This window comes from Cupressus sempervirens, chromosome 3, assembly GCF_028749045.1.
Source record: "Cupressus sempervirens isolate cs-2001-9-10 chromosome 3, ASM2874904v1, whole genome shotgun sequence".
NCBI lineage: Eukaryota > Viridiplantae > Streptophyta > Pinopsida > Cupressales > Cupressaceae > Cupressus > Cupressus sempervirens.
This window is the reverse complement of record NC_143120.1, coordinates 899403738-899429100: the sequence shown is the minus strand read 5'-3', so window position 1 is coordinate 899429100 and position 25363 is coordinate 899403738. Positions and strand designations below refer to the sequence as shown.

Here is a 25363-nt window from a genome sequence, read left to right as displayed (position 1 = left end):
CACACACATTGTTAGATTTTTTCTCCTTTACTATAATGATTCATTTATTCATGTTCACCTTGCAGGATGGCAGGATCATAACTTTGATACCATTTGTAATGTCCCTTGTTGGGATTGGACTTAATTTATCTTAAATTTCACAATTAGGGTTTGAATTGGGTTGTTCCCTAATAGGATAAGTTATTTATCTTATTAGATTTGAGCTATCTTAAACTCTCATAGCCAACTTTATTACTATTTCACCTTCATGATGGAAGGTGTAGGTGTTATCTAAGTTGCCTAGAAACCAACAATTGATTCCCTCCAAGACCGTTTCACAAAGACTCACAAAGCACTGACCCCTACCCAAAGCCACTTTGATCTTGGCTTTATAGACCTCTTTGTCCACCCGTGTTGGCCACCAAAGAAACCCGAACCTTCCAAGTTTCCTGCCATCCTTTATGTTCTCATAGTGTTTGCTATAATCGAACCCTTTTCCTGGCCATGGCCACTCTAATAGGGAATCAATTTCCACAATTAAGTCCGCCGGAAACAAACTCTTCATAACCCATTCCACCTCTTCCACAGGACATGCTATCTCCAATCCCCATGCCATTACTATTGCCGCTATAATAGCATTTATCTTCTAGTGGTGAGAGGAGTTTTGAAACAGCTCCTCCACTGTCTCCTTCACAACATCAATCTTTCCTGGCGATGGGCACTTTAGCAATAGTTTCAACCGCTTGTCCAGTACTGGTCCGAATAAAGCTTTCTGCTACTTGTTTGTTTTAAAGGTAAATGTGGCTTCCATTCTTCCTTTCAATTCAACTACTTTCAATTTTGTAAGATTTTATCGCTTAGACTGTTAGAAAAGGCCTTTTTATACTCTGCTATATAAAGCCTAGCGATATTCTCCTAACTTGTAAAATGTCCCATCATCACTCCCCAAAAATCGTGCTTTTTCTGCTTTCGCATCCTCTCATGATGAAACCATTTATTACAGATTTTCCAAATCTGTTCTTCTTGCTTTATTGACAGTCCTTTTTGACGTCAATCACCTTACAATCACCTATATGCTAAAAAACTCAATAAAAACACAACTAATAAATGCCTAAATCATATTCGCCAATTCCATCCCAACGGCTACACATTTTAAAAATTGACCTTCTGTCCTCCCTTAAACCTACCGCCCATTTTGAAAGGGCGTTTGCTTCTTTGTTTGCTTCTCTAAAGACATGACAAATTTGAAATTCCTCAAAGGTACTTAACACTTCATTTATACACCAACAAATTTTCTAAATGCTATGTAGAGATCAAATTGTTTCTAACAGCTTGCACTAAAACCATCGAATCCCCTTCTAAAATTACTTTACCTCCTCCAAATCTTTTCGCACATTTTACTGCCAATAGTGCAACCTGGAACTCTGCTTCATTATTTGTTCCATTTGGTAACCTTAAAGCTCCAAAGGCCATAGCCACCCCTAAATGATCCCTAATAATGCAACCTGCACCTGATTTTCCAGGGTTTCCCTTCGACACCCCATCAAAATTTACTTTTATCCAACCTTTTGTTGGAGCTTCCCACTTCGCATCTTCCTTCTTATTTGCCTTAGAAGTAGATTTTTCTTTTGCTCCTGCCATTCCTATTTTTATCCCAAGCCACATTTTCTGAATAGCTCTGTCATAATTCATAAACACACATTTTGACATATTTTTCCTAAACACTGCAACATTAACAACTTCTTGAATTGAATGATCTATCCTTTTCAATAGCTGGTCAATTGTCTTTGTCTTGAAAAATCCTTCTATTCCTTTCCTTCTAGACTTTCCAAATGACAATTGAGGGGCTCACTCGCCATATACATTCAAATAAATTTCTCCTTCCCAATCTTGGCCATGAAATAATGAACGCCTTACGAGAGGGGCTCCAAGGTCGAGACTAAACCAATTTTCCTTGAAGAGATCTCCAACATTTAGTTGCAATGTCGCAATTTAACAACAAATGATCAACACTTTCCTCTTCCCTTACACACATAACACATTTTGTAGGATCCTAGAAGCCCAATTTCCTTCTTCTATCCCCTGTTAGGATTCGGCCTTGTATTGCTAGCCATGAGAAAGTTCCCACCTTTGGAAGTATTTCTGTACTCTAACACAAATCCCCAACTTCAAAACACTCTTCCTCCTTATTGCCTATAATTTCATAGCCAAGCTTAATTGAAAACTTACCAGATGCAGCCGCACACCAACTTATCCTATATTCTCTATTAATTATGCATACCTTTCTTCTGTTAAAGATCTCCCATAGAGATTGTTGCTGTCCTTCAGAGAGCCCCTCCACTCTCCAATCTTTCCACTCCCACCTTTTCCCCAAGATTCCCTCAATTTCCACAACATAGTTTCTAACATTCCTACCCCTTAAATCACAAAGTTTCTATTTCAGTTCTCTATCCACTACCTCATCATCTAAAGATTTATTACAATTCCATGAGTCCTCCCAAAACTTTCCCCTATTACCATCCCTTATCACCCATGAAATATGGTTTGTTATTACATGTCTGCATGAAAGAATAAAGTTCCAGATTGCTGAACCTCTAATTGGATTTTGAATTGTTAAAATCCTTATATTCTCATCGGAGTCCAAATATTTGGCCTTGAGGATCCTAATCCACAATTGATCTCCATCATTTGTCATTTGCCATACCAACTTTACCCCTAGGGCAGTGTTCATAGTGTTCCAGTCTCTAATTCCAGCACCTCCAAACTTTTTTGGTCTACAGATTTTTTCCCATTTAAGTAATGGCCATTTTTTCTCTTCCCTCGCACCACTCCAAAATAATTTCCTCATTTGCTTTTACACTAAATTAATTGCCTTCTTCGGGATTTTTAAACACATCATAGAGAAAATAGGCACCGCTAAGACCACTGATTTTAACGTCAAAATTCTTCCTGCTGAAGACAGCCATTTACCCTTCCATCCATCCATCTTCCTAAAGTATTTTTTTGCCAGACTCTTCCATAATTCACTTCTATTTTGTCCTTGAAATAAAGGGATCCCCAAATACCTGCTTGGAAGACATCCCTATTTACTATTCAGAATTCTTCCAATTTCTATTCTCCTATTAAAAGGAGTGTTGAAAAAGAAAATTTCAGACTTTGCCCAATTTATCTTTTGTCCTGAAACTTTCCTATAGATTCCAGAGTCTTTTTCATCATTCTGGTTTCCTGCTTTGAAGCTTCACTAGTTAAAAACGTGTCATCCACAAATTGTAGATGCGAAATTGGATCCACTCCCCTTGTTACTTTTACCCCTTTCCACAAACCTCTCACTCTTTTTATTCTAATCAACCTCCCTAAAACTTCGGTCAGAATAATAAAGAGGAATGGAGATAAAGGGTCCCCTTGCCTTATTCCTTTTTCTAATTCAAAAAAACCTTGGGGACTTCCATAAACCAACACAGAGAATCTTACAGAGCTTAAGCAACCCTTAACCCACCTTATCCATTCCTCATTAAAACCCATTTTTTTTAGAACTTTAAACAAAAAAATTCTATTTACCTCATCATATGCTCACTTAATATCCAATTTTACCATCATTTTGCTAAGTTTATTTGTTCTTATTGAGTGGATCATTTCATGGGCAATAATCACACCTTCAAAAATGGATCTTCCTAGAACAATTCCACTTTGTTCCTTTGATATGGCATCATTAAGAACCCTCTTTAACCTATCGGCAATCACCTTTGAATGATTTTATACAGAATGTTGCATAAAGAAATTGGTCTGAAATCTTCAAAGGTTTTGCACTCATCTCTTTTTGGAACTAACACAATAAAAGTATTATTCAAATCTTTTAGAACAAACCCCCCACACCTGGATTCTTCAACCATCCCCCATATCTCCTCTTCTATACAATCCCATATTAGTCTTAAAAGACTACTTGTAGAGCCATCTGGCTTTGGACTTTTGTCTTTACCTAAACCCCATAAGGCTTTTTTAACCTCATCTTTTGAGACTTCAGCATTTAACATTACATTCTGCCTTTCTATAATACACCCCCGAATGCATTCCAAAACCTCCTCTGCTAAAGCCTCCTTCCCTTCCTCCATTCTTCATCTTTCTTTGAAAACATCCACCGCTTCTTTTTTAATCATCTTTGGATCAATTATCACCACTCTTTCACATTCTTAATAGAGAAAATCTTATTCTGAGCTCTTCTTATTTTAACTGAATTATGGAATTTTTTTGTATTCCTATCTCCTTTCAACCATGTTTCTCTTGATTTCTGTCCCCAAAATACTTCTTCTCTTAGAAGGATTTCATCATACTCTTTTTTTAGCCGCTTTTCTTCTTTGAAATCCTCCTCCTTCATCCCTTGTTGAATTATACCTTCATTCAAAGTTTTAAGTGCTTCTAGTTCACCTTTTCTTTTAAAAATATTTTGGAGGGACTCTATTCCAAACATTCAACTTCCCCTTTATATGCTGAAGCTTCTTAAAAATTTTGAAAGCCTTATTTCCTTCCTAGTTTGGGGCCTCAACCCACCATTTTTCCACCATCTCCTTAAAAACCATCCGCCCTAAGCCACATAGTTTCAAATTTGGAAGGACATCGGTCAGGAGCACATTCTTCCTAAATTCTCAAGTTAATAGGGAAGTGATTTGAGCCATAAATAGGCAAAATTTCAGCTTCCACAGACCAATCCACTTTTGTCCAATCCCCCCCTAAAAGGAACTGGTCAAGTTTTTCAGCAATGTTAACAAACCGTTGCCTCCTATTGTTCCAAGTAAAATCTCCCTGTTTAAAGGGAATATTAATGAGATCATTTTTCATTACAAAGGTCGAGAAGTCCTCCTGTTTGGTCGACCTCCATCCTTTTCCTCCGGGTAGAGGATAGCTTTGAAATCTCCCCCTAAAATAGTAATTTCATCTTGTAGAATTTCCAAAATCTCTGTTAACGTCTTCCATAATTCTCTCTTCTCTCTGCTTTGAATTGGAACATATACATAAAGAACATTAAATTCATATCCTAACTGTTTTGAAGAACCCTGCATCCACTACCAATTCTTACGCATCTGCATTACAGTTCTAGCCACTGTCTCTTGATTCCATAAAACACCCCCCCTGCTGCCACACACTCACTATTCCAGCTACTAAACTTTTGCTTCATTCCATCTAAAGCTTCCATCTTTATCTTTGTTTCTTGCACTAGTACCATGTCCGATTTTGCTTGATCAAGGCCCCTCCTGATCATGTGCATTTTGTCAGGGGCATTACATCCCCTGACATTTCACGAAAGGATCTTCATCCTTTCCGGGAGGGGTTTTTTCCCCTTCCCATTCTTAATTTACTCTGACCCCTTGGATCAATGCATTAATAGTTCTTCTTCCCTTTTTTGGTTCTCCCCAATATGGGATTTATGTTTTTTACTTTCTGTTTTTTCTATGTTTCTTTTTTCTTTAAGGGCCATAGTCTCCTCCACCCTGACAAAATCTTCTTCCCCTTCATCCTTATCATCATCTTCCTCATTCAAGCTTTCCTTCGAGCTTGACTCCCCTAATCTTCTTTTCAATTGGAGAGATTTCAATGTCCTTAAAACACTCTCCCATCCCACTTTCTATCTCTCCTTCTAGACCAGTAATATATCCTTCATTTTCCTCCCACTCCCTTTGTGTTTCTTTCGGCCTTTTAGACGTCACTACCTCCCTAATCCCTTCTTCATGGGACATTTGAGGTCCTTCGAGGTCCTTACATCCCCTTTGTTCACCCCCATCAGGAATCATGTAAACAACACCATCCTTTATAATTGGCCCTTGCCTTTGTTCTACCTTGATTTCGTAATTATCATTTAAAACCCTCCTCTGCTGAACCTCACCCCCATCCTTTTCTTGTTGTTGTGCCTTTCGTGAGCCACTACATATTCCCTCAACAAGAGCTTTCTCCTGTGCCATTTCTCGACTCTCAAATAACCCATTCCCTTTTTCTTGAGAGTTATTTGCTCTCGTTTTTAACATCATTTCATTTTCCACCTTTGCATTATCCCTTTTCAAAAGATTTGCAGTCCCCTCCTCCTCTTCTTCCCTTATCCTAGCCATCTTTATAACCCTCTGGAGTAACCTTTCCTCTTCTTTGCCCTTATGACGTCCTTTTTGCTTACAGCTTTCTGAGTCATGTTCCTCACATAGATAGTACTCGCAGACCTTCAAACCTTGCTCCAAAGACACTGGTTGTCTCCAGACTTCTTCAATGAAGATCTCAATCATTTTAGGAATTGGATGTCAATCATTCCACATTATGCAAATTCTTGGGAACATTTGAAGAGTTTCTCTATCCACCATTTCAATCGCCTTAATAATTGTTCCTAGCTTATTTCCAATCGCTTTATAATAGTGTTCCTGCCAGTATTCCTGGGGCAAATTTCTCAACCCTACCCATAGAGGAAGTTCTTTTATTAATTTTTTTGTTGGATCAAAGTTCGGGACCCATTTTTTCATATAAAACCCAAATCCATTCAGAAAATAGGGCTTACTATTCAAGATCTAATCCCTATCTTGTGCTATTTCCATTGTAGCCATACAAAAGTCATTTTCTAAAGTTTTAAAATCTTTCACCTCAGCCCATTTCTCATCACACCAGGTGTTAATTTTACCTAGTGCTGGCCTTGGTCCTCCCCACTTCAAAAAAGAAAACATTTTTCTCCAAAAAGTGTTTCTTCTCCTTCATCGAGCTGCTATCAAGCACCACCCTTTCTACTGTACATCTAGTCATTTGCTGTTTTTCAATCAGTAGCTTCTCTTGGTTTTCCACAATCTGAGGTTTTCTCAATCTTTTGACTATATTTTCAAAAACCACTTTCCCTCCAAGATTTACTGATGTTATTCTTTGCATAGGGTGGCTTCTCAAGCCATTTAAATTCTGTCTCGCTCTTCCATTTTGTCATTTATTGCTTGTGCTGTCCCACTTTTTTCCATTGTAAGCTTTCTTGGTAGTTTCTGCTCCCATCCTGCCATTTCCAATTCCTGTTCCCCCAGTAGAACCTTCCTTCATGTCTTCTGAACGGTTCTATGCCCCTTCCAAACCGACCAAACCTCTCATTTTTTCTGTAATCCTCATTAAACCCTCTCTGAAATCCATTCCTCCAGCGTTCCACCATACCCAGAGCTTCAACTGTTGTTTTGAATATGTACATTCTTATTAATAGATATATATATCTAATATAGATCCGCATAAATAAGGATCTGTGATCCTAATAGAATGCAGATATAATATTCTTCTATTTATCATTGATTTTTAGATAAATTACAGCATATCACTATGCTGTCATATGATACTTGTCAGCCATTTAATAAAATGCATCCTCTTTTAATAGACACTGTCAATATTTATTCTGAATATCAGGTATAAATAATTATTTTCCTTTCCTATTCTGTGCTGAATTGAATGATGGATAACACTTTCTTATATCTTGCTATTAGAAAAGATTGCAACCCTTCATAATAGATGGGACACAACTCGTGCTAACTGATCCTCTCTTTAACAACGATTAGATTTTATTAGTCACTAATTACACCATCTTATATATATTTTATTTTATTATTTTAATAATAATATTAATTTCTTATAGAATTCTTCTTGATTGGGCAATGCATGCATACTTCCAAATGTGTTTGTTGTCTTTTGGATAGGGATGTTTATATCAAAGTAACGAGAATCGGAATCGTATCGGAATCGGCACGGCCGAATCGAATCGTGAATCGGGGGTGAATTGTCGGTGAATCGGCGATGAATCGGCAAATTTGAAAAAACCCTTTAAATGTAGAGATTTTAACAATTTAAGACTTATTTCATGCACCCTTTATTGAATATAACTTAAACACACTATAACATCATCAAATAGAAGTTGAAACTTAACATATATAAACATGGAAGTTTGTGTTTACCACATGGGGTAAAGAGTTTTTATAAGACAGCTTCACATCCAACACATACTCCAAGTGCTTCAAAGCATATCACCCCTCTCGAAAGGCTTGCTCTATTGTTCTCTCCACCACAGACACTCCATGCCTACAACAGCTTCAGGTCTCATCAACTGGTGAGACTTCCCACGACTGATAACTGCAGCGACTGGGGGTCTAGGGGGCAATGCCCCCAGCGGGGTCGAGGGGCAGCGCCCCCGTCGCCAAAACCAAATTTGCACTCTGAAACCCACACAAAACTATATGGAACACAGTGTTTTTGTGATTTTCTTCTGATCCCACACTCTTTCTGGGAACCGCTGATGTTTTACTACCTGATTATGTCTTTCCCTTCCCTTGGGCATCATCCGTTATGCATTCTAAACATTTTTTATTTGTCGTCGTTTTTTTTTTTTTTTTAAATTTTTATAACCTATGGTTCTTCTTTTCTCTTCTCCTCTCTTCTAGTCATGCTTAACAATTAGAAGGCCCTTTAGGGTTATAACAAAGAGGAAAGGTATAAAAGAAAGCAAAAAACATAAGTGATTTTTTTATTATTTCCAACTAAACATGCATGCTGTTGCCAGCTGATTTTTGGCGATTTCTAATGGCGATTTAGGCGATTTTTTGAGTGAATCGCTGATACATTTGATTCAGCCGATTCACCCGATGAAATCGCCGATCACGATTTCCGACTCCAAAAAAATCGGGGTGCATGAATCTGATTGCTGGATTCACGCGATTTCAGCGCGATTCTCGTTACTCTGGTTTATATAGATTTTCAGACATGGGCACAAAAAGGTTGAGATTTGATCACAAGATGGATGGATAGAGTTGCTTTGCATGGAGGAGCAAGATAGGCTTGAGACAAGTGCAGTGCTAGAATAAGATCAAGTTGATGCAGGGTTGAGGCATTCTTAAATTGCATAGAGGTGGGAGATCTGCACAAGTGGATGTATGGAAGGAGTGCAAGTGGATGTAATGGATCAAATCATGAGATGGAGGATGTAGATCAATTTGTCTTGCATGGAGTTGTGACATTCGCATATGTGGAGGCTTGAAATTAGAGCAAGTGGAAGATGGGGCATGAGTTAAAATGGATGGCTAGGATATTGTCAGAGTTGAATGAAGGGTTGAAATTAGAAGGGTATGTTTTTGGATGGTAGTGGTGACATGGAAATGTTCCTATTTATTTTTAAGTGGAGAAATAAAACAAATGTGCATTAACCTAATTAATCAAATAACTGTCATAGTTGATTATTTAGATGGTTGGACTGGGTTGATTAAATTAGAACAAGTGGAAGATGGGGCATGAGTTAAAATGGATGGCTAGGATATTGTCAGAGTTGAATGAAGGGTTGAAATTAAAAGGGTATGTTTTTGGATGGTAGTGGTGACATGGAAATGTTCCTATTTATTTTTAAGTGGAGAAATAAAACAAATGTGCATTAACCTAATTAATCAAATAACTATGTCATAAAAGGGTATGTTTTTGGATGGTAGTGGTGACATGGAAATGTTCCTATTTATTTTTAAGTGGAGAAATAAAACAAATGTGCATTAACCTAATTAATCAAATAACTGTGTCATAATTTATTTAGATGGTTGGATTGGGTTGATTAAAAGTGACGTGTGAAGATCTGGAACAGATTCGGAGTGTATGTACTAAGTTCTAACCAATGGCAAATCTATTTTTGTTTATTTTTCTTACTTTGATTTTCATCATTCAAACTTTACTTCTTCTAAAGAGAGTTTGATGCCCATGACCTCATATGGATTACCTACTGACTTTTTTTTACCATTCACCAATGTAGAACCATGGCCAAAGATTTCTTCATCCAAAACAAAATGACATAATTCCCAAAATTAAAACTAGTAGAAGTTTAAAGATAACAACAAATAAAAAATAAATATGATGAATCTACGAGTCCGTAAAAGTAATGGAGTTTATTAGTATTGTTACGTTGTAGGATTGTAATTGTTAAGTTTAAAGTCATCTTGATAATCTGTTTAGTGCTCCTCACACACAAAAAACTGTTTGCATGATGCCTTTGACTCTCTTTGAGTATAGGGAATTCAATCGTTGAGTCCTCGCAAACGTTGATGTCAGGAATTGCTGTAGCCTTTCCTCATTGCTCAAGGCTTAGTGGCTGTTGATGTCTCAAGATGAAGGGTATGTGCTCCTTCCAAATTTCTAAGGGAGATGGTAGAAAGAGTGAGTGTGCTATCGGAGGAAATGAAGTGTCATGGCAATAAGAGGGCTCAAAGTAAATGAATGATCCAAATGCTCACTAGTTATATATATGAGCGGAGGCTTTAAATGTTTGGGCCACATCTGAAAGGAAAAATCCATGTAGTTAAAGCTTTGATTTTCAAGGACAAGACACATGAAAGAAAGCCTGATGTAAAATCAAAATGAGGTAACAGGTTAAAAATACTAACTTTGGTATTAATATTAGTAGGCAATATGATGCTTGTGGATAAAATTATAAAGAACATTTTAATAGAGATGAATTCCGGCATGGATATTTACTTGGCGTCAGTGAGGTATGGAAATATCAAACATTGGCCACTGGTCATAATAGACTACGCCATATTAGAGGGCTTCCTGGAGAGAATATTGAGAACCAACGAGCACACATCTCAACATCTACAATAGTAGAGACGCAGAATTATGGGTATTTCATATCCATTTTTTTCGGGAAGATAGTCTGCAGATCGAGTTGGTGGACATTTATTTTCTGTTCTTTTTATTTGTCTTGCTTCTCTACTATAAATGAGCTTTCTTGAATAAATAGGATGAGTTTTTGCAGACCCATGTTTCTCTAAAGACTTGTATGCAGGAGTTGTCTTCTTTGGCTTTCTCATATGTATTTCTATAATAGCCTTGATGCACATGTCTGAAAAATTGCCGATCTTTTGCAGGCATGTAATCATGCAAATATAGTTTACTTGCCTCTTATATTGTTGTAATTGTGTCTATTTCATTTCTGTTGACTTTTAGATTGAGTGCCTGCAATCTCTGAATACATGAAAGCTCTTCTATACTCGTGCGTCACCCTTGCATTAGCTTTCTGTCCTATCTTATTTTCCTTGTTTCTCTGTTAGCATCAGGTTTAGTGCCAAAAAATGAGTAGAGAAGGGGCAAGCATTTCAATCCTAGAGGTCATCCTGCACATTTTGATATTGTCTATAAGGCATTGATGTTTAGAACATCTTTGAGCATCAACAGTAACTTGCAAGGTTATAGTTGGGCATCCCTTTGGTGTTTACAGTGGGCTCATAAGCGGATCTGGGTTTGTGTATCCTACTATCCTGTTGATGATAGGTTTTCTTGGAATAAGCTTCCATATGGTTTCTCTGCTCACCAGTAGTTTTTGATGAACTCCATCGCATTATTTGAAAGTTAAAAACCTTTTCATGGGATCCTTGCACGCTTATTTGTACCAATTGCTGCACTCCAACTTGATTATCAAAACATTCGTTTGGTTACTCAAACAAACTTGCTAGTTAAGATTATGACCACATATCAGCCTGAATCATTGATCTGATGCTCATTTGAGCTCGCGGACTTATTTGCCTAAATCATGGTCAAATCTGATTTACAGACTAATAAATACTTAATGCTCCATTCTATTTGTATATACATCATCTTCTTTCCTGCAGAATTTCCTGAATTCTAATGTCTGTTTCCTCATAGTCGTTGGAGATGTTTCCCAATTTTTATTTCTGTGCTTCTCTCTCTATGCATCACCAAATCCAAATGTAGCTTTTTCTAGTTCTTCTCAGAGCTTCCTTGTTAGCTAAGCAATCCCTAAGTGAGGGCCATGCTGGTTGTACCAAGAATCTGGTTACTTCTGTAAGTTATGAGGTGGTGGGGAACGCATATGTAAGAAGGGAGAACTTCTCTGTCACGATAAGAATTGGGAGCATAGTTAATCCATATAAATTTTAGGTCATTCTAATTGCAGCTTCTGCTCTGAGACTGATTTATTTTTAGGATGGTGAATGTTATGTTGTTTCTTGCTGTTCCTCGCCACTAGTGAGTCAAGAACCTATCAGAATAAAAAAATTTCTCTGGCTGTGGCAAGCGATTCTTTTACAAGTACGATGCAACATTTGAAATTTCCCATGTATACAAATTTGAAGGCCACATTTATGCCATTTGGGTGTGAACACAATGAAGAGTCTCCATCCAATAGTTCACCATCTTTTTTGCCATTCCCTACTCTAAATTAAGAGACCAGGAATGTCTGGCCCGATTTGTTTTTGGTTAGTTTCTGTTAATACATATCATCTCTTGTTCCATTTGATTGGTTTTATTTCTAAACTGCTGATTTTTTTCTAGGTGCTCTAATTTCCAATGCATTCATCTGCCAGTTTTTAAAAATGTAAAAGCTGTCAGAAATTGCTGTAATAGTTAAAAAAAACATAATGTTATGTTAAACAATTTATACTATTCAAGGTTTATTGTTATATACAACATATCTGCAAGCAGTTTTACATAAATCTTCTACAATAGTGTGGTCTTTGATGGTTAAAAAGAATTTACATAATTATTTATAGCCAACTCCAATTCTGATGCGAATTTGCAGATGGCGATTCAGGAGATGTTTAAAATGATCTGGCACTTGAGGCAATAGTGTACGTAGGGGCATTCAAGTTGCATAAGTTACTTTGGGTAAGATTGATCATACCTTTACATAAACATTAGTGTGTTATCTCTGGTGGCTCTTGGTTCACGGGAAGCTTCACATATCCGTGCAAATTATTTTCTATAATTGACTGGCAGGCCCAATTTTATTATTTTGAAGATTCGGTAGTCAGATTTTACTTTGGTTGAAATTTATCTCATTTAAAAAAAAATGGTAGCGTACTACATATTTGCTGTGAAGATGGGTTTCTTGAATAGTTAATAATCCACTTTTTTTCATACTAACGGATAAGCTGCTACCATGCAGCTTACCAGACTGCAAAGTTGCCGGAATTGGAGCCGGAGGAGGTTGAGGTTTAGAACTATTAGTAAGTAGATTGTAGATTCTATTGTATAGGATAAGAAGCAATTTTTTTGGGTCCTCAATGAGAGAAAAATGGATGCTTATAAAGATGGAAAATCATTTTGAAATTGTCATTATTTGTTAAAGGCCATTTGGGAGTTTTTGGAGCACCCTCCAGCCTTTAAGCTATAAATTTGTTACAAATGTGTATACACACGGGTACGCACATGCATGTACATGTGGACAATCGTACGTACATCCTTTCATTAGGCAGATTTGCAAATACATGGAAGGACTTAACTATAAGGATGCTCAACAGTGTATTAATTTCATTTAATACCAATAAGCATGTATTTATTTGGTGCCAATTAGCATGTATTTGGTGGTGCCAATTAGCATGTATTTGGTGGGTACATTTAAAAATTACATTGTCTATAAGATTACATTTATAACCTTTTTTTGAATACATGGAGGACTTAATTATAAAAAAGAATGTTGAACATTGGTGAGTACATTTAAGAATTACATTGTCTATAAGATTACATTTCCCAACCTTTTTTAACTATAGGAAAGAATGTTCAACATTGTATGAATTGCATTTAATACCAATAAGCATGTATTTGATGGGTACATTTAAGAATTACAATATATAAGATTCTATTTTCCAACAAAATCAAGGGCAAAGTTGAGAGCTGGTGGTTACATGGTCAAGAAGATTAGGCTCATTCCGAGTATTAATTAATTATAATGTGGAGGTAAAAACTGTAACTATGGCAAGGTTTTTCAACGTCCATTTTGTCATTGGAGTTAAATATTAAAGTTTGCCTTGGGGATGAGAGGCATAGTGCATTGTACACATTAGACCCCAAGGTCCAAGAATTTGTGATTGGGTCCTTCATTTTAAGGATTTTAGAAACACGGTGTCAATTTGACTATTTTTCACGACGCATGGGTTCAAGTCCTTGTTCGTACAAACCTTATTCATGTCTAAGAATTTGCAATCAAGTCCTTCATAATAAGGATTTTAGAAACAGTGTCAGTTTGACTATTTTGACAATGCACGGGTTCGAGTTCTTGTTAGTAACGACCTTATTCATGTCTCGAACTGACCCCTATATCATCCTTGTAGACAACAATGAACACAATTTAAAATGTTGATGATGGCGCTGATATTATTTAAGGTAAATAAAAGCAGATTGGTAATTAATGCTTTTGTGGAAACTGGGACATAGCCATAATTAGGGGAATGGATCTAATAATTGCATACCTCAACATTGTTTATCTACGAATACATAAACTAAATTGTGTGTCGGACCTCTTGTGATATTCCATTATATTATTAATCAATAGAAATCTTACTCATTCTTAATGTATATTGATTGGTCTTGCACAATCTTAATACGTAAGTCAAGTAGAAAAAATAAATTTCTTTTAGTTCGATGTCATTGAATCCAAATAGCATGAAAATAAATACAATCATAATAAACATAGAACATATATCAAAATAAATAAAATATATAATAATAATTTATCTAAGAAATACAAAATGAGAGAGAATTGAAGGAGGGAGATCTCCTCCTCGAGCTACAATCTCATTAGCTTTACTACCTTTTAAAAGGCCTTTATGAACTTTTTGTACAATTAATGTCCAGACATGATACACACATGCAACTTCACATTTACATAATTGTATATGTTTCATTTGGGATTCATAGTTGAAGAAACAAAAGCTAGTAGTTACAAAATTGGCTTCACGTTCTCATAAGTCAGGACCAAAATGTAAATTTTGATGGTCTTTGGTTTCTTGGGCTGTTTTCCCTCTGTAGGGAACTTGGGTGTGTCCCTCTAGTTTGTCGGGTGGTTTTCCACAGTTGTGTTATGGTCCTCATTGTTATATCTTTCTTCTCCCTTTGTATAAGGTTTCAGGTCCTTTCAAAACCTATTTTTACTTAATCAAAACAAAAGCTAGTAGTTACAAAATTGCTAAGAAGAACAAAAGGTTATCTTGAAAGTATTATACCGTGTAAGAAGAAATGACTATCACTGTTCATTATCTTCGCTCTTTGTAGTTTGATGCAGATCATCCTAGAGAAATTTATTGTGTTTTATCTTATAACTTAAACTGGGTTTGTTGTAGAGAACTAGAGTTCAATAATATCACATCAATAATATATCTATACTTTGGGGGCTATAAATCATTCTACAAGAAATTATTGACACCATAAGTTCACAATACAAAACTATCAATACTCACATTACCTATGATGATTTAGTTTAAAAATAGTAGTTGTGATAAAGTTCAGTTTACCTATGATGATTAGAGTTCTTTCCACAGAGGTTAGAGTTTGACATTAATAAATCCGTTTTCACTCTCCTAAGACTCCTTTAAATTAATGTTTTCCATTCCTTTGAGAACTTTTGGGACTATTTTTTCCTTTAGATTAACATTTAAATCACATTTGGATTAAGAATAAGTTAGCATAAGTTGGTCGATTTCAGATTTGTTCAAAAGTGTTGGCTAGTATGCACATATGTCATTCTTCTTGTTGGGCTCTGTCAAGAGCTTATTATAGAAAGCTTTAAAAACTCTTGCGAGATTTTCTTTGGGCTTCTGGAGATGACCATCATTGTTTTCATAGAGTCATCTCAAAGTATTGTTGTCTCCCTAGGGAATCTAAAGGCCTTGGCCTTCTTTCTACCCATAAGCAAGGGTTGGATTTATGTGCTAAGTGGGTTATCAAATCCATTTCTAGTGATGAGTCCTCAAATATTCTTCTTAGGCATTGCATTTCATCTAGTTTTCTAATCAACAAACCTTCTTGGAAGAGATTTGGCTTTGAAATCTTTAAGACATCATGACCAAAAACGTATGTTGCTCCTAGGAGGCTCTCAAACCCTAGCTTAAATAGGACGAGGATAGTTTTCGTGAAGAACTTTCATTTAGCTAGCACAATCTTTGGTGATCTATGCTTATAAAATCTCAGGTGCTTCCTCTTGCTAAAGTCTCAAAAATTTGTGCTCTCCATTTTCATAATCAACATTCACATTGCTAATGATATTTTTACCAGACCTACAATGAATCTTCGTGATGGGGACACAACCCAAGCACATAATGGACACAACAGGAAAAGAGAAATTGTATTAACTGTGAAAATAAGCTAGTACATTCAGTACAGAGAAAATAGACTTCATAACATGCCCTATGGGCTTACAATAACATAAATCTGGAGATAATTTCTGCTTTTAGTACCTCCCCTCAAACTCCACTCCGAACTGCCCTTTACAATGCCAGAAATGTCCTTAAATAGACCCCGGAGGGTTAAGGAATAGGAATACATTCTAGAAAGTGCTAGTAGGCATCCACCGACCAAGTAGAAGGCTCCAGAAGCCGCGTTAGAAGTTGGTGCAAATCTAGAAGAATCCAAAAACGGTAACCGAACTTTCGGGAGGCATAACTTTTGAACTGTAGCTCTGATTGACGAACCGTTTACATTTTTTAAAAACTCTCGAAACGCTCTATAGCCCTATGGACCAGCTCCGCTTGTCCCCAATTTTTGGCCCTTTTCGAAGTCATTTAATGCCCCTAACCTGACTTTGATGCATTCTTAGGAGGTCTCCAAAACTCAAAAAACTGCGATAACATTCAAATCGTGGGGCCTTTTGACCTGATTCTTTTTCTGGAATCCTCTAAATTACAATTACATTCATCTGGCCAATTTACACCTCTTAGTTCACCAAAATGATGACACAATTACATACTCCTATTTTTTCGACATTTACACGTATCCCAAGGTGTTCAAATACTCTATCCTAGAACACTGATAGTGGAACTGTGAGAGTTGGAACCTTTATTTGACCCAAATGGGTATCCATAAGTGAAAACACATGAAACAGAAACTAAGTCTAAGTACATTTTTTTTTGGGTGACACAGGATTGCCCTTATACCTCTGGATGCTCCTGCATTAGACACCCAGGGTAGATTGAAAAGTGACCCTGTCACTTTATGAATCGTAGAGGAAATCCCAAAAGGGAAACCTTAGCTGCTGAAATCCAGGTTGAGTCCTCTATCGAACGTCCTTTCCACTTGACCAAATACTCTTCATATTGCCTGTTTCTGGTACTTCTACCCACACGATGATCTAGAATGTCTTCTATCTCCTCCTCCTTAGAAGCAGGAATTGGACATTGTTCTAACACCAGCTCCTCATCTGCACCATCATCATGATACTCTGTTAAGTCTGCAATGTTGAAAATAGGAGAAATGTGAACACCATCTGACAACACCACCTCATATGTATTTCCTGAGTCATATTTCTTCAGAATTTTGCAGGGGCCAAATTTCTTCACTTTTAGCTTGTTGTAAGTACTGGCTGAAAATCTTTCTTTTCGTAAGTGTACCATGACTAGATCCCCTACTTGGAATTCCTTATGTCTTCTCCTTTGATCAGCCCTAGCTTTATACTCTTGATTCATCTTGGTAATGTGTGCTTGAACCTCCTCATGTAGACACTTGATATGTTTAGCAAATTCTTCAGCTTCAGCACTTGTCCTCTCCCCTTGCTCTATCTTCCTCAATTCTGGTGCAGTCCTTGGGCTACTTCCATATACAATTTGGAATGGTGATTTTTCAATACTCCTATTTATAGAGTTATTGTAAGCAAACTTTGCTTGTGCTAGAATCAAATCCCATCCCTTGGGCTTATCCCCAACTAACATCTCAGCAAATTACCCAGACTTCTGTTTACCACTTCTGTTTGGCTGTCAGTCTGTGGGTGATGTGTGGAACTGAATTTCAAGTCTGTTCTCAACTTTTTCCACAACGTCCTCCAGAAATACCCCACAAATTTAGTATCTCTGTTAGAAACTATACTCCTTGGAAGACCATGTAGTCTTACCACCTCTCTGAAAAACAAGTCTGCAATATGGACAACATCATGAGTTTTGTGGCATTGAATGAAATGTGCCATTTTGGAGAACCTATCAACCACCACAAATATTGAGTCATTACCGCGTTGTGTCCTTGGCAATCCAAGAAAAAAATCCATACTTATGTCCTCCCATGGCCTTGATGGAACAAGCAATGGCTGATATAGTCCAGTATTGTGACTAAATCCCTTGGTAACTTGACAAATCTGGCAACTCTGTACAAACTTCTTCACTTCCTGTGAAATCTGAGGCCAAAAATAATGTTCTCTAAGAATGGCAATGGTCTTATCTCGACCAAAATGTCCTGCCATCCCTTCGCTGTGTTTCTCCTTAATCAGATTTTCCCTCATGGAACTCCTTGGAATGCACAATTGACTACCCTTGAACAACATGCCATCCCGAATCAAATAGTCTAACCACTTGGTTCTATCTATAGCAACAGGCTCTTTACAAGCTTTCCATGCTTCAGCAAAATTAGGATCCTCAGGGTAAAAATTCTTGAGTTCATCAAACCCAACTACTTCAACTTGCATTACTGTAAGCAACAACTGTCTCCTACTTAGTGCATCTGCAACCCTGTTAGATTTTCCACTTCTATGCTTCAACACAAATGTATAACTCTGCAAGAACTCTACCCACTTCATATGCCTCTGATTCAATTTACTTTGGCTATTTAGGTATTGTAATGCCTGATGATCAGTATACAAAACAAATTCCTTTGGCAATAAATAATGCCTCCATTTCTTTAAGGCCTGAACTATTGCATAGAACTCTTGATCATAAACATAATACTTTTTCTTTGCATCATTCAATTTTTCACTAAAATATGCAATAGGCTTACCTTCTTGGCTTAATACAGCCCCAATAGCACTGCCACTAGCATCACAATCCACCTGGAACACCTTTCTAAAATCTGGAAGTGCCAACACAGGTTGTTCTGTCATCTTCTTCTTCAGCAATTCAAAACTTCTCGCAGCTGCTGCAGTCCATTTGAACTCTTTTCTATCCCCTTTGATTGTGTCAATTAGGGGTGCACATATGCCACTAAAATTCTTAATAAACTTCCTGTAAAAACTAACTAGACCATGAAATGATCTTACCTCAGTAGCAGACCTTGGAGAAGGCCATTCCAAGATGGCTTTTACCTTCTCTGGATCCATTTTGAGACCTTCAGGTGATATAACAAACCCCAAATAGACTAACTCCCTTTTTGCAAAGATACACTTTTTCAAATTAATTAACAGTTTCTCTTCCCTTAACCTTTCAAGGACACTACGAATATGCAATAAACGTTCTTCCAAAGTCTTGCTGAAAATTAAAATATCATCCAAATAGACATTAACAAATTTTCCCAAGAACTTGTTAAGTACCTCATTCATAAGCCGCATGAAGGTGCTTGGGGCATTTGTCAATCCAAAGGGCATGACTAACCACTCATAAAGACCCTCCTTGGTCTTGAAGGCTGTTTTCCACTCATCTCCTTCTCGTATCCGTATCTGATGATAGCCACTCTTGAGATCCATCTTTGTGAAGTACTGAGCTCCACTCAAGCAGTCCATAAGATCATCCATCCTTGGCAAAGGAAACTGGTATTTGATGGTTATCCTATTTATAGGTCGAGAATCTATACACATCCTACACTCTCCATCCTTCTTTGGTGCCAATACTGCAAGTACTGCACATGGACTTAGGCTCTCTTGAATCAAGCCCTTCCTCAACAGCTCCTGAACCTGTCTGTTTAGCTCCTCTGTTTCAGTAGGAGTCATCCTGTGAGCAACCGTTTTAGGCAAACTTGCTCCTGGAATCAGATCTATCTGATGACTGGTTTTCCTTACTGGTGGTAATCCTTCTAGAACATTATTAGAGATAATATCTCCAAATTCACCTAGTAAATCTGAAACTTCAAGTGGTATTTCACTACTACCTTCTTTATCTTTCCTAGGAATCAAAGCATAGCACATACGCTGATGTTTCATTCTATCTAAAAACTTCCTTCCATCAACAAGACAAATCCTAGCACTGGTACATACCTTTTCACCTTCCTTTTTCATGGGCTTCAGTTTCTGGCGAACTCCATCCTTTGTTAGAGAATATGTGTTTGCATGACCATCATGTACTGCATGTCTAGCAAATTGCCATGGTCTACCCAACAATAGATGGCAAACATCCATTGGAATAACATCACAGAGAACTTCATCATGGTAACTCCCAATTTTCAATTTCACGAGACATTGTTCACTTACTAGGACCTTATGATCATCTTTCACCCAAGCAATCCGATAGGGCTGAGGATGTCTCTCCCTCTTGAGCTTCGACTTAGAGACCATCTCTTTTGATGCCAAGTTATCAGTGCTACCACCATCAATGATCATGTCACAACATTTATCCTCACACTTGCATCTGGTACAAAACAAACTCCTGCTTTGTCCTGGTTCAATCTCACCACTTAGTTGGACCCTTTCATTCACCAATGTCTCTCCTCTTTCTACATCCTCTAAATGTGATGATTGTGCATCCTCATTCACATGAGAAACCCTAGCTTGGCCCTTAGCTCTCCTGTCTATCCTTCCTTGTCATTGAGGGCATTCAAAGTCACAATGACCTTCTTCGTTACAATGGAAACAGGTACCACGAAAGCCTCCTCTTCCTTGTCCACGTCCTCTACCTCTTCCTCTCTGATTTCCAAAGTATTGATCACGGGAGTAGTTGAAACCCTCATTCCTCTGGTTCCTGCTAGTACCCACATCTTCATTTTTATTTTGGGTTTCATTTCGACCTCCAGATGACCTACCACTTCGCCTTCCTCCTTGACCACTCCCTCTTTGTCTCCTTTCAAACCTCTTATTCAGCTTCTCTTCAACTCGTAGGACAAACTGGTATGCATCTTCAATGCTGGTCATTCTTACCAGACTTAATTCCTCCTGGATGCTAGGTCGCAACCCACTGATATAACGAGCAACCTTCTCCTTATTTGCTTCTGCATGCCCTGCTCTAATTAAAAGTCGATAAAACTCCTCTATATATTCTTGGACTAATTTTCCTGCTTGCTTTAGCCCATGCATCTTCTTAAACAAATCAAGCTCGTAGTCCACAGGAATGAACTGCTTCTTCAATTTGTCCACCATGCGATCCCACCTTGTGATCTTCTCCTTTCCTCTCCTGTTTCTTTCCAATTGAATTTCTTGCCACCAGATTTTGGCATGGCCTTTCAGTTTGGCCTTTGCAAACTTAACCCTATCTGGGTCCTTGATATCCTCATACTCAAAGTATTCTTCCAGTTCATTGATCCAGTCGATCAACTCATCTGGTTTCAAATTTCCTGAAAATACACCCACATCAATTGTAGGTCTTTATCCAAATTTATTAATGGCCATAAAAAGCCTTTCCTCTACCTGATTCAGAACTTCGTCGTCAAATTCCCCTTCTGGTCCAATTTCTTCTTCTTCATTGTCATCCTCACTGTCGTCACCTACGACAACATTTGTTCCTCTACGGAGCTCCTCCTGCAATGCTTGTACCTGCCTTTGGAGGGCTCTAACCTCCTTAGGATTAACAGCTCCGACCCTTCCACCACGCTCTCTTCGTGGAGGCATCTTCTTAACTCAAACCCACAACCACACAGTCTTGGTGCAAACTGCCTCACAGTCGGCGCTCTGTCTACACACTCAGGAAAACCAGCTCTGATACCTCTTGATGGGGACACAACCCAAGCACAGAATGGATACAACAGGAAAAGGGAAATTGTATTAACTGTGAAAATAAGCTAGTACATTCAGTACAGAGAAAATAGACTTCATAACATGCCCTATGGGCTTACAATAACATAAGTCTGGAGATAATTTCTCCTTTTAGTACCTCCTCTCAAACTCCACTCCGAACTGCCTTTTACAATGCTAGAAATGTCCTTAAATAGACCCCTAAGGGTTAAGGACTAGGAATACATTCTAGAAAGTGCTAGTAGGCATCCACCGACCAAGTAGAAGGCTCCAGAAGCCGCGTTAGAAGTTGGTGCAAATCTAGAAAAATCCAAAAATGGTAACCGAACTTTCGGGAGGCATAACTTTTGAACCGTAGTTCTGATTGACGAGCCATTTACATTTTTTGAAAGCTCTTGAAGCTCTCTATAGCCCTATGGACCAGCTTCGCTCGTCCCCCATTTTTGGCCCTTTTGGAGGTCATTTAATGCCCCTAACCTAAATTTGACGCATTCTTAGGAGGTCTCCAAAACTCGAAAAACTGCGATAACTTTCAACCCGTGGGGCCTTTTGACCTGATTCTTTTTCAAGAATGCTCTAAATTACAATTACATTCATCTGGCCAATTTACACCTCCTAGTTCACCAAAATGATGGCTCAGTTACATACTCCTATTTTTTTGGCATTTACACGTATCCCAAGGTGTTCAAATACTCTATCCTAGAACACTGATAGTGGAACTATGAGAGTTGGAACCTTTATTTGACCCAAATGGGTATCGATAAATGAAAACACATGAAACATAAACTAAGTCTAAGTACATTTTTTTTTGGGTGACACAGGATTGCCCTTATACCTTTGGATGCTCCTACATCAGACACCTAGGGTAGATTGAAAAGTGACCCTGTCACTTTATGAATGGTAGAGGAAATCCCAAATGGGAAACCTCAGCTTCTGAAATCCAGGTTGAGTCCTCTATCGGCCGTCCTTTCCACTTGACCAAATACTCTTCATACTGCCTGTTTCTGGTACTTCTACCCACACGATGATCTAGAATGTCTTCTATCTCCTCCTCCTTAGAAGTAGGAATTGGACATTGTTCTAACACCAGCTCCTCATCTGCACCATCATCATGATACTCTGTTAAGTCTGCAATGTTGAAAATAGGAGAAATGTGAACACCATCTGGCTGCTCCACCTCATATGCATTTCCTGAGTCATATTTCTTCAAAATTTTGTAGGGGCCAAATTTCTTCATTTTCAGCTTGTTGTAAGTACCGGCTGGAAATCTTTCTTTTCGTAAGTGTACCGTGACTAGATCCCCTAGTTGAAATTCCTTATGTCTTCTCCTTTGATCAGCCCTAGCTTTATACTCTTGATTCATCTTGGTAATGTGTGCTTGAACCTCCTCATGTAGATGCTTGATATGTTCAGCAAATTCTTCAGCTTCAGCACTTGTCGTCTCCCCTTGCTCTATCTTCCTCAATTCTGGTGCAGTCCTTGGGCTACTTCCATATACAATTTGGAATGGTGATTTTCTAGTACTCCTATTTATAGAGTTATTGTAAGAAAACTCTACTTGTGGTAGAATAAAATCCCATCCCTTGGGCTTATCCCCAACTAAACATCTCAGCAAATTGCCCAGACTTCTGTTTACCACTTCTGTTTGGCCGTCAGTCTGTGGGTGATGTGTGGAACTTAATTTCAAGTCTGTTCTCAACTTTTTCCACAATGTCTTCCAGAAATACCTCACAAATTTAGTATCTCTGTCAGAAACTATACTCCATAGAAGACCATGTAGTCTTACCACCTCTCTGAAAAACAAGTCTGCAATATGGACAACATCATGAGTTGTGTGGCATGGAATTAAATGTGCCATTTTGGAGAACCTATCAACCACCACAAATACTGAGTCATTATCGCGTTGTGTCCTTGGCAATCCAAGAAAAAAATCCATACTTATGTCCTCCCATCGCCTTGATGGAACAGGCAATGGCTGATAGAGTCCAGTATTGTAACTAAATCCCTTGGCAACTTGACAAACCTGACAAATCTATACAAACTTCTTCACTTCCTGTGAAATCTGAGGCCAAAAATAATTTTCTCTAAGAAAGGAAATGGTCTTATCTCGACCAAAATGTCTTGCCATCCCTCCGCTGTGTTTCTCCTTAATCAGATTTTCCGTCATGGAACTCCTTGGAATGCACAATTGACTATCCTTGAACAGCATGCCATCCTGAATCAAATAGTCTAACCACTTGGTTCTATCTACAACAACATGTTCTTTACAAGCTTTCCATGCTTCAGCAAAATCAAGATCCTCAGGGTACAAATTCTTGAGTTCAACAAACCCAACTACTTCAACCTGCATTACTGTAAGCAACAACTGTCTCCCACTTAGTGCATCTGCGAACCTGTTAGATTTTCCACTTCTATGCTTCAACACAAATGTATAACTCTACAAGAACTCTACCCACTTCATATGCCTCTGATTCAGTTTACCTTGTCTATTTAGGTATTGTAATGCCTGATGATCAGTATACAAAACAAATTCCTTTGGTAATAAATAATGCCTCCATTTCTTTAAGGCCTGAACTATTGCATAGAACTCGATCATAAACATAATACTTTTTCTTTGCATCATTCAATTTTTCACTAAAATATGCAATAGGCTTACCTTCTTGGCTTAATACAACCCCAATAGCATTGCCACTAGCATCACAAGCTACCTGGAACACCTTTCTAAAATCTGGAAGTGCCAACACATGTTGTTTTGTCACCTTCTTCTTCAGCAATTCAAAACTTCTCGCAACTGCTGCAGTCCATTTGACTTCTTTTCTATCCCCTTTGACTGTGTCAGGTAGAGATGCACATATGCCACTAAAATTCTTAATGAACTTCCTGTAAAAGCTAACCAGACCATGAAATGATCTTACCTCAGTAGCAGACTTTGGAGTAGGCCATTCCAAGATGGCTTTTACCTTCTCTGGATCCATTTTGAGACCTTTAGGTGATATAACAAACCCTAAATAGACTAACTCCCTTTTTGCAAAGATACACTTCTTCAAATTAATTAACAGTTTCTCTTCCCTTAACCTTTCAAGGACACTACGAATATGCAATAAATGTTCTTCCAAAGTCTTACTGGAAATTAAAATATCATCCAAATAGACATTAACAAATTTTCCCAAGAACTTATTAAGTACCTCATTCATAAGCCGCATGAAGGTGCTTGGGGCGTTTGTCAATCCAAAGGGCATGACTAACCACTCATAAAGACCATCCTTGGTCTTGAAGGCTGTTTTCCACTCATCTCCTTCTCGTATGCATATCTGATGATAACCACTCTTGAGATCTATCTTTGTGAAGTACTGAGCTCCACTCAAGCAGTCCATAAGATCATCCATCCTTGGCAAAGGAAACCGGTACTTGATGGTTATCCTATTTATAGCTCGAGAATCTGTACACATCCTCCACTCTCCATCCTTCTTTGGTGCCAATACTGCAGGTACTGCACATGGACTTAGGCTCTCCCAAATCAAGCCCTTCCTCAACAGCTCCTGAACATGTTTGTTTAGCTCCTCTATTTCAGTAGGAGTCATCTTGTGAGCAGCCTTGTTAGGCAAACTTGCACCTAGAATCGGATCTATCTGATGACTGATTTTCCTTACTGGTTGTAATCCTTCTGGAACATTATCAGAGATAATATCTCCAAATTCGCCTAGTAAATCTGAAACTTCAAGTGTTATTTCACTACTACCTTCTTTATCTTTCTTAGGAATCAAAGCATAGCACATATGCTGATGTTTC

At 37.9% G+C, this 25363-nt stretch overlaps 1 protein-coding gene across 3 annotated transcripts in view; it reads left to right on the top strand.

Annotated features, from left to right (window-relative positions):
- The window catches only part of LOC149569699 (vacuolar cation/proton exchanger 3-like), a 78048-nt gene extending 64749 nt beyond the window's left edge, over positions 1-13299 (top strand). For all 3 annotated transcript variants that reach the window (XM_089822420.1, XM_089822422.1, XM_089822421.1), the window contains exons 13-14: positions 12530-12615; positions 12896-13299. In XM_089822420.1, coding sequence (XP_089678546.1) covers positions 12530-12552 — 23 coding nt within the window. In that variant the 3' untranslated portion in view covers positions 12553-12615; positions 12896-13299. The remainder of the gene's footprint in view (positions 1-12529; positions 12616-12895) is intronic.
- The last annotated feature ends 12064 nt before the right edge of the window (positions 13300-25363 follow it).